The sequence below is a fragment of the Myotis brandtii genome, unplaced genomic scaffold (genome assembly GCF_000412655.1).
Source record: "Myotis brandtii unplaced genomic scaffold, ASM41265v1 scaffold268, whole genome shotgun sequence".
In the NCBI taxonomy this organism is placed as follows: Eukaryota; Metazoa; Chordata; class Mammalia; order Chiroptera; family Vespertilionidae; genus Myotis; species Myotis brandtii.
In genome coordinates, this window is record NW_005360187.1 from 2,512,092 (window position 1) to 2,522,092 (window position 10,001).

Here is a 10,001-nt window from a genome sequence, read left to right on the forward strand (position 1 = left end):
GATTAGCAATATTTAGGAATAAATGCAAATGACAAGCTAACCAAAGTTCAAAGAAGGATGAGTTTCAAAGAATGGATGAGCTATTGCTAGGTACATGGAAAATACACTTCTATATTTATTAAGGAAATACTTGATGGGAAATATCGATTCTTTCCTATGTGTTTAGTTTGTTTAGAGTCATAAGTAGAAAAAAAGGGAGTAAAAGTCAATATTTATCTACAGGAACACTGAAGCTGAACATAATATCCACTGCAAGATTATGAGCTTCCTGAGCTCTTGGTGAAGGAAAAAGGATACGTCATTCACATAAAGTGGGTTGCTGGATATAAGGCTACAATGCCTTTTTAAATGATTTTTTTTTAATACACAACTGTTCCTTTGTGGTCCCCCAAAGCAGATATATACTGAAGTTTATCATTCAAAATTTGGTTAACCGGAGTAGCATAAGTGAGGTACATGTACTGCTTAGGTGTTATATTTCTTTCAAATATACATCCTCCTTTAATGTTTGTTCAACTCATTTCAAGTTTGAAGTTTTTAAGTAATTAAGTGTAAACAACAGTAAGTGAACTAGATCATGCATTTAACACCTGATTTTGAGGTTTTATCTGATCCCAGGGCCTTTACACTGGATACCAAGATGGTATTCTATTTGTTCTTTACCTGGTTAATTCCTATTTATGGTTTGGTTCTGTTTTAATTTTACTTCCTCTAATTGCCTATCACTAGAACCACCCCCCCCATTCTAAATTATATACATTTTATTATTACTCTTTTGTAGCACATAATCACATATTATCATTAATTCTTACTAATATTAATTATTGTTAGAAACAAAAAAGAGTAAATAAAATAATAAATATTTGTAAATAGTAAGAACTTTAAATGTTAATTTACTGGTAACCCATTCAAAACCTCCTAAAAGAAAGCATTTACAGAATATAAGGTATACATTAAATCCTAGGTAACGCACCAGCCTGGCTGCAGCAATCACATCATGAATACTCCGGAGCATTAAATCTTCCACTTGAATCAGCCACTTTTCCACAGCTCCTCGTGCTGCAGACGTGGAAATGAGTGCAATCAGCTCCACGCGCTCACCTTCAGAACTATACATGGCCTTAATGTCCAAATTGGGAAGGAACTCCAATTTAGCAATGCCCTCAAAGCATTTTTTTAAATGAGGCTGAACTCTAAGTGGATCTTTGGTCTCTGACAAAATCTCTAACATTTCATCGTTAGATAAGAAGAAAAAACTAGAGAAAAACATGCAAATACAAAAGCTTTAGTTATAATTCATCACAAATCAGAAAGTGCTTTCAAGTATAGCAGAACTGATTATCCATCATACCGAGGGAAGAAAAGTCGTTTTTTTTCAAGATATGCATTAAGCCCTTTCATAATTTTCTCCAAAAGTTCATTGCAGCTCTGTAGTTTTTCCAATAAACCTGTTAAAGAAGTAGCAGCAAGAACCTAAAAGAGACATAATCATTCAGTTCAACACTTATATACTAGATATAATTATAAGATGTAAACATTAATCTATGTTATATGTCAAAAGGTATATGAAAATTGTCATAAGATTTTTTTGTAATGGGAAATAATTAAAATTCAATAAACTACAACTATTCTAATCCAAAATGCTAGTTACAAATGAGAAGTTATGACTGTCATGCACTCTCTCTCTCTAAAAAAAAAAGAATATGTAATGGAAAAAATATCCTTAGGTGAGGATTAACAAAAGTTACATTTATAATTGTCAACTACAAACTTAACAATTTAGATGTATGAGTTGGCAAACTGCATCCCATGGGCTAAATCCAGCCTGCTACCACTTTTTCTTTTTTCAGTTTTATAAAGTATAATTAACGAATAAAAATTGTACATATTTAAGGAGCACAACTTGATTTTTTTATGTATGTATACATTGTGCTGCCAGTTTTTTTATGGCCCATAAGTGAAGGATTATTTTTTACACCTTTTTGTTTCTTTGTTTTGTTAATCCTCACCTGAGGATATTTTTTCCATTAAATTTTCTTTTTTTTAGAGAGAGAGAGTGGAAGGAACGGAAGGGGAAAGAGACACAGAGAGAGAGGGAAACATCAATGTGAGAAAGACACATCGATTGGTTGCCTCCTGCATTCATCTGGACTGGGCGGAATCCAATCTGCAATCCAGATTCATGTCCTTGACCAGAAATCAAACCTGCGATCCTTCAATGCATGGGCCAACACTCTAACCACTGAGCAACACCGAGCTGGGATGTTTTTACAGCTTTAAGGGGTTAAAAAATTAAAATAATATTTCATGGCACACAACAATCTCAGGGTCTATAAACAATTTACTTAGCATAGGCACATCCATTCAGTTACGAATTGTCCAGCTGCTTTCTCACTACAATGACAGCAGAGTTGACTAGTTGGGGGGAAAAAAAGAAAAGAAAAACTATGTTTCACAAAGCCCAAAATATTTACCATTTGGCCTTTTGCAGAAAAAAAAAATCTGACTTCTGATCTGTAAATCATGTCTCACAAAGGATCTAAAGTCAACATATAAGGCAAAATCCTTGTGACTCATAAATATCAGTATACTGTTTACTCTCAGTAAGTCCAGCACAGCTACTTTTTCATCCGGTATTGAAACAAATTCTTAAGTTGAATACTAGATTTTTAAAAGTGGACTTTTATCTATGAACTTTGCATAATATGTATATGAAAAATGCATAGTATGTCTTTCACCATTAGACTCACACTAAGCAAGGTACTATTCTCACACTAGGGGAGAGAGAACAAATGCAACCAACTAAGAAAACCTCAGATTATTTTTTCCCTTCACTCCCAAGCATATAGACATTGAGTGGAATCACCTGCACTATTCTCTCTCTCTCTCTCTCCCCCCTTCTCCATTTTATTTTACTATTTATTTTATAAGAGGATGGGAGCAGTGAGTTAAATGTACATGTGAAGTGAGTTACATGTACATGTGAAGCAGCTCTACCATCCAGTAAGTAGTTAATATCCAAAATATATAAAGAACACATACAACTCAATGCCAAACAAATAATCCAATTTTAAAATGGGCAGAGGACCGAACACTTCTCCCAAGAAGACATACAAATGGCAAACAGATATATGAAAAGATGCTCAACCTCATTATCAATTAGAGAAATGGCAATGAAAGCTACAATGTCCTACCATCTCACACCTGTTAGAATGGCTACTATCAACAAGGCAAGTAATAAAAAGTGTTGGAGAGGCTGTGAAGAAAGATTCCCATTGCTGGTGAGAATGTAAACTAGCACTTCTGGGTATCTACACGAAAATGCTGAAAACATTTCTTTGCAAAGGTATATGCACCCCTATAATCATTGCAGCATTATTCACGGTGGCCAAGACATGAAAACAACCAAAGTGTCCTTCGATAGAGGATATGGTACATATATACAATGGAATACTACTTAGCCATAAGAAAAGATGAATACTGCCATTTGCAACAACATGGATGGAACTTGAGAATATCATGCTAAAGTGAAATAAGTTAGTCAGAAAAAGGTAAGAACCTTATGATTTCACTCATATGTGGGATATAAAACTGTAAGCAACAATGAATAAACAAGAAAAATAAAAACTCATAGACACACACAACAGTACTGTGGTTACCAGAAGGAAAGGGTTTGGGGGTAGTAAAGGGTAAAGGGGGTCAAACATATGGTGACATCTGGAAGATGATTTGACATTGGATGGTCGCACACAGTGCAACATACAGATCCTGTATCATAGAAATATACACTTGAAACCTATATAATCTTATTAAACAATGTCACCCCAATAAATCTGATGTAAAAGAATTACAAGTAGTATATCTTATGAATTGACAAGTAAAATTGCTTTAATGCTTTCTTACATTTTTTCTGAACTTTACAGTTTTTATACGAGCATGTTTGATTTTTTTAATCAGAAAAAGCCAAACGCTTCTTTTAATAGCCCAAAATAAAGGTTCCCCTTTATTTGCAAGAGAAAAAACAAATACTACACCTTTGGATCTTTTGCACAAAACTTCATAACATCTCTCCAATGTCTGTCTACTGTCTGAAATTGACGTCCTTCTTCTGGCATCTGTTGCATGATATCCTCAGAGCAAAAAATGGGCTCCAAGTATAGCCATTGAGCTTGTACTTTTAACCACTCATCAATCGTTTCTTGTATTCGAATCAAACGGTCCTCCCAGGCCTTAATGAAAAACATAGTATACTAAATTCCAGTTATTAAAGAAAAATAATAAGTTATAGCAATAAATGTGTATTTAAATTTTACTGTTATTTTTAAATCAATGCACAACAGTCCAAGATCACTTATGGGTGTCTCACAGGGGTTTAGAAAAACACTAGGAGGTCTGAAGTTTTCCTAAATCATTGGAACTCACAATTGGAAATGACTGTAGTTATTTAGACCAATTTCCTAATCACTAGGTAAACCACCCCACATCCAAAAGGCATCCAGGAATATACCCTGATCTACACCAATGGTTAGCAGCCTAGGGGCTATTTTGTCCCCCATCCCAAGGAACATTTGACAATGTCTGGAGACATTCTCATTTGTCACAACCGACGGGATGAGGGTGCTACTAATATCTAGTTAGTAGAAGCCAGGGATGCTGCTAAATTTCCTACAATTTACAGGACAACCCTCACAACAAAGAATTATTTAACCCAAAATGTCTTTAGTGCCAGGTTGAAAAACCCTGATCCACAGCAACACAATTTGGGGCGGGGGGGGGGGGGGGGGGGAGAGTTTCCTTACACTCTCACAGCTCTAAGACTCAGTAAGATATTTCATTAGTTGAAGTCATTCAAATAATCTCTCTTTGGTTCTTAAATATTTGGCCTAAGGTCGAATATGTCAAGAGATTAGACCTCATATTTTATTGTTTTTAAACTTCTAAAAGAGCTTTTAAATTTATCTTGTAAATTCTACCTTGTTAGACAAGAAATTTCTGCAGACATATCAGGAAAGTCTAGGTCAGCCTGATTCATGAGAAAATGTACAGCATTATGTTCTTTTGGAAGAACACAACTCTGTCTACTCTGAATATCAAGAGCCAAGGTCTTTCATAAAAAAACACCATCTATACTTAAATTAAAACCAATCTACCTTGGTTTCTTTAAAATATATTTTTATTGATTTCAGAGAGGAAGGGAGAGGGAGAGAAAGACAGAAACATGATGAAAGAGAATCATTGATCAGCCACCTCCTGCATATGAGCCCATAACCCGGGCATATGGCCTGACCAGGAATAGAACCCTAACCTCCCGGCCCACAGGTTGATGCTCAACCACTGAGCCATGCTGGCCAGGCCTTGGTTTGAATTCCAGCTCTGTCATTTATTAGCTGGGCAAACCTCCTATGCTTTGATTTCCTTATTTATGAATACAGATAATAAAAGTGCCTATGTTAAAAGTCTGCTATGGAAATTAAATGGGCTGATAAATGTGAAGTGCCTAGAGCAGTATAGTTAAAAATCAATAAATACAAGGGGAAAAATCCATTTGTTGTTTGTATTTTTCCTGTTATATGTAATCCTAGTAAGAATTTTGATACTACCTATAAAGGTGTTAGTTATTATAATTTGTTAACTTTCTGTATTTACCCACATCAACTATAAGGATCCTATATAATAAAAGGATAATACGCAAATCGACCAAACAGTGGAACGACCGGTCACTATGACATGCACTGACCACCAGGCGCTCAACACAGGAGCTTCCCCCTGGTGGTCATTGCGCCGGAGCGCCACTCAGCCAGAAGCCGAGTTCACAGTGGCAAGCGCAGCAGCGGTGGCAGGAGCCTCTCCCACCTCTGCGGCAGCGCTAAGGATGTCCAACTGACGGCTTAGGCCCATCAGTCAGACAACCCCTGAGGGTTCCCAGACTGCAAGAGGATGCAGGCCGGGCTGAGGGACCCCACCCCCACCCCAGTGCATGAATTTCGTGCACCAGGCCTCTAGTATTAAATAATCTTATAGTCTCAAATACAACTATTTTTTCTCAAGTGAAAAATAATTCATAAATTATTCTAACAGACCCTCAAGCTAGTTGTTCAAAAATAGAATTAAAGCATGGTATACAGAACTTCACTACAAGTTAAAAGAACATAGCATGGAACAGGGACTAGGCTGTTTAAAGTTAGAATTAATAATACCAACTGTTTTCCTTCCAAGTCTATTGTTGTCATTGGAGAATATTTTTTTATTGATTTCAGAGAGGAAGGGAGAGAGAGAGATAGAAACATCAATGATGATCATTGATTGGCTGCTGCCTGCACACCCCACACGTGGGATCAAACCCACAACCTGGGCATGTGTCTTGACTGGGAATTGAACTTCGACCTCCTAGTTCATAGGTCAGTGTTCCACTACTGAGCCACACCAGCTGAGCAGGATTTGATTTTTTTAACAAAACATAATGTGTGCTTTTCAAAATCATTAGACTTAATGTCTCAGATCTTTTCTATATAGTTCCACATGAGTTTTTAAATATCTGCTCCTGCATTTCTCCAAAGCTATCCAACAAACTGACTTATTTCCACAAGAGTATCCATACTAATAATAGGGTAATGTGCTAATTAGACCAGACTTCTTCCAGACAAAGCCACGGTGGCAGGGGCCGAGGCAGAGGCAGTTAGGGCCAATCAGGCTGGCAGGGGAGAGCAGTTAGGGGTGATCAGGCAGGCAGGCGCAATGGTTAGGGGTGATCAGGCAGGCAGGCAGGTGAGTGGTTAGGAGCCAGCAGTCCCAGATTGTGAGAGGGATGTCCAGCAGTCAGACATCCCCCAAGGGGTCCTGGATTGAAGAGGGTGCAGGCCAGGCTGAGGGACCTCCCGGACCCCCCTCATGCACAAATTTCATGCACCAGGCCTCTAGTATATGTAATAAGATTGCAATTTTTACAAATGACCAGGAGATATCCTGTTTAACATACCTTGATCTCTTTTTCAAATGGTTTAATGAAAGGTGATCCTCTCATTGTCTGAGTTTTTATAATTTGATCATCAAGGAGAGCCTGAATCTCATCTACTGAAGAAAGAATACAGACTCCAGTTTCACGATATAGACTTACATGAAAAGCAATATCATCCCAAACTCCCATCATTGTATGCATAGCCTTCTCTAATGAAAATTCCTAAAATGGAGGAAAGAAGAAAGAATGGGATTGTGAAAGAAGAATCTTATTTACTGTATTGACTTTCCCTAGTAAATTCAGTAAGTATATGCCTTAAAATAATCTGTGGCTACACTGTAATTAAATTAGAAAAGTTTTTTAAACAATTTAAAAATTCCTAAAAAGAATGATGATATAGTTTTAAAAATGCATTTGCTATGAAAACTTGTTGTCAGTACTGAAATAGACAATAGAATAGAATACCTCCTGGACTTTCCCTAAAGTAGCCTTTCTCCAGTCTATAATCTGAAGATGCTTTCTGAGTATTTCAAGAACCCTAGAGGACTATAGTTATTCTGCTAGAATACATACAACACATCACATGCCACATACATACCCAATATTATTAATGGAAAGATTATATATCAAGACTAGCATATCATCCATGCATATCAGAATGTGGCAGAATTAAGAAGAGGTCAAATGAGCCTTTTCTAGTTTGTATTCAGTAGAAGGAAGTAGGAAGTGTGGGGGGGGGGGCAGGGGGGGAGTGGTCCTCTATCACTTTCCCTCATCTCCGCCTACTGCTAGCCAGTGCTATGCATTCAACCACAGAAAAACCACAATTATTTGATTAATAAACTCATTAAATAAAGTATTTCAGTTTATCTTCATGTTCACCTTGCTTGCACCTGCACTTATCACTTCAAATTGTTCCAAGTATTGTGAAAGGTTTAATTTTAAAACTTTTCTCAGTGTAGTTCCAGAGTCTGGAGTCAAGTCATAGCCTACAATTTCTGACATCTGCTTCCAGTGACGTGCTCTCATTCCTGGATTGCAGAGGATGGAGACAGTAGGGATATTTTCCTAATGGTAAAAATATAAAAATAATGTGTTACTTAAAATTATTTAATATATTTAATGAGTATAATCAAAATCCCAATTAAATTTGGAGGGGGAAGACAAACAAAATTATTCTAAAATTCATCTGCACAAATAAACATGTAGAAATATCCAGGAAATTTGTAACAGTGAAAAAGAAGAGGAGTAAATGTTCTATCAGATATTAAAGTATATGATAAAACTATGGTAATTAAAATTATTGCATTATTATAGAAGTACAAAGTTGCTATACATGTTATATGCAGAAATATATAGTATAAGATAACATAATATAAGCACACACACACACACACAACATGAAAGGTGAAAAAAGCCTGCACAAAAATGCTAAAATGTAACGTTTGGAAATGAAAATTAGATATTCAATAAAAACACTAAGTTTGTCATTCACACTGCTGACATTAGAACTTTTTTTTTCTATGAGTCTGTCTCTATTATGCTTGTTAGTTCATTTTGTTCATTAAATTCCACATATGAGTGAAATCATATGGTACTTGTCTTTCCTGACTGGCTTCTTTCACTCAGCGTAATGTTCTCCAGGTCTATCCATTCTGTTGCAAAGGGTAAACTTTTTCTTCTTTACTTTCTTTTTATGGCTGAGTGGTATTTTATTGTGTAAATGTACCATCGCTCTTTTATCTACTCATCTACTGATGGACACTTGGGCTGTTTCCAAATCTTGGCTATTGTAAATAACACTGCAATGAACATAGGGGTGCTTATATTCTTTCGAATTAGTGTTTCAGGTTTTTTCAGATAAATTCTCAGAAGAGAAATCTGGGTCATAAGGCAGTTTCATTTTTAATTATTTTAGATACTCCATACTGTTTTCCATAGTGGCTGCACCAATTTGCATTTTCACAAACAGTACATGAGGGTTCTCTTTTCTCTACATCCTCACCAACACTTGTTTGTTGATTTACTGATGAAAGCCCTTCTGACAGGTGTGAGGTAATACCTCATTGTGGTTTTAATTTGCATTTCTCTGATGATTAGTGATGTCGAGCATCTTTTCATATGTCTATTGGCCATCTGTATGTCCTCTTTGGAGAAGTGTCTATTCAGGTCCTTTGCCCATTTTTTAACTGGATTGTTTGGCTTTTTGGTGTTGAGTTTTCTAAGTTCTTTATAAATGTTGAATATTAAGCCCTAATCAGATGTATCTGCAAATATGTTCTCCCATTCAGTGGGTTGTCTTTTTATTTTGCTGATAGTTTTCCTTTGCTGTGCAAAAACTTTTTAATTTGATGTAGTCTCATTTATTTTTTATTTAGTTTCCCTTGCCTGAGGAGAGATAGATAGATAGATAGATAGATAGATAGATAGAGATAGATATAGATATAGATAGATAGATATATAAAACATTACTACAAGAAATGTCTGAGATTTTACTGCCTATGTTTTCTTCTAGGATTTTTATAGTTTCCAGTCTAGAACTATTTCTTTAAAACTAGAAACAAGATAACCATACCAATTATGACTACTTCTACTCAACACTAGATTGAGGTCTCAGCCAATGAAGAAATTAATATAAATAAGTAAAATATATTAAGAATAGAAATTAAGAAAAAACTGCCATTGTTCACAGATTATTGTCTATGTATAGTGGCTGGATTTTAATATAAAAATTAAATAGAACTTCTATATACCAGCTTCAGATAAAAAATATAATTAACAAAAATATCAATTTACAAATGCAACAACAACAAAATAAAGTGCCTACAGATAAATCAAATGAAAGCTGTGCAAAGCTATTTTGGAGAAACTATATAACCTATAAGAGAAAAACTAAATAAATAGAGATAAATGACATGCATTGATGGATTCATCCTATCTAATAAAAGAGAAACATGGTAATTAGCCGTACCTCCGCTACCCTTCCCATTGGCTAATCAGGGCAATATGCAAATTAACTGCCAGCCAAGATGGCGGCCGGCAGCCA

General features: G+C 35.8%; 1 protein-coding gene across 1 annotated transcript in view; it reads right to left on the bottom strand.

The window, feature by feature from the left end:
- Positions 1-10,001, bottom strand: part of DNAH12 (dynein, axonemal, heavy chain 12) — a 260,675-nt gene that overhangs the window by 163,071 nt on the left and 87,603 nt on the right. Inside the window, exons 24-28 of the mRNA XM_014541350.1 lie at positions 7,838-8,023; positions 6,977-7,177; positions 4,035-4,229; positions 1,352-1,473; positions 974-1,256 (exon numbers count right to left, since the gene is read on the bottom strand). Coding sequence (XP_014396836.1) covers positions 974-1,256; positions 1,352-1,473; positions 4,035-4,229; positions 6,977-7,177; positions 7,838-8,023 — 987 coding nt within the window. The remainder of the gene's footprint in view (positions 1-973; positions 1,257-1,351; positions 1,474-4,034; positions 4,230-6,976; positions 7,178-7,837; positions 8,024-10,001) is intronic.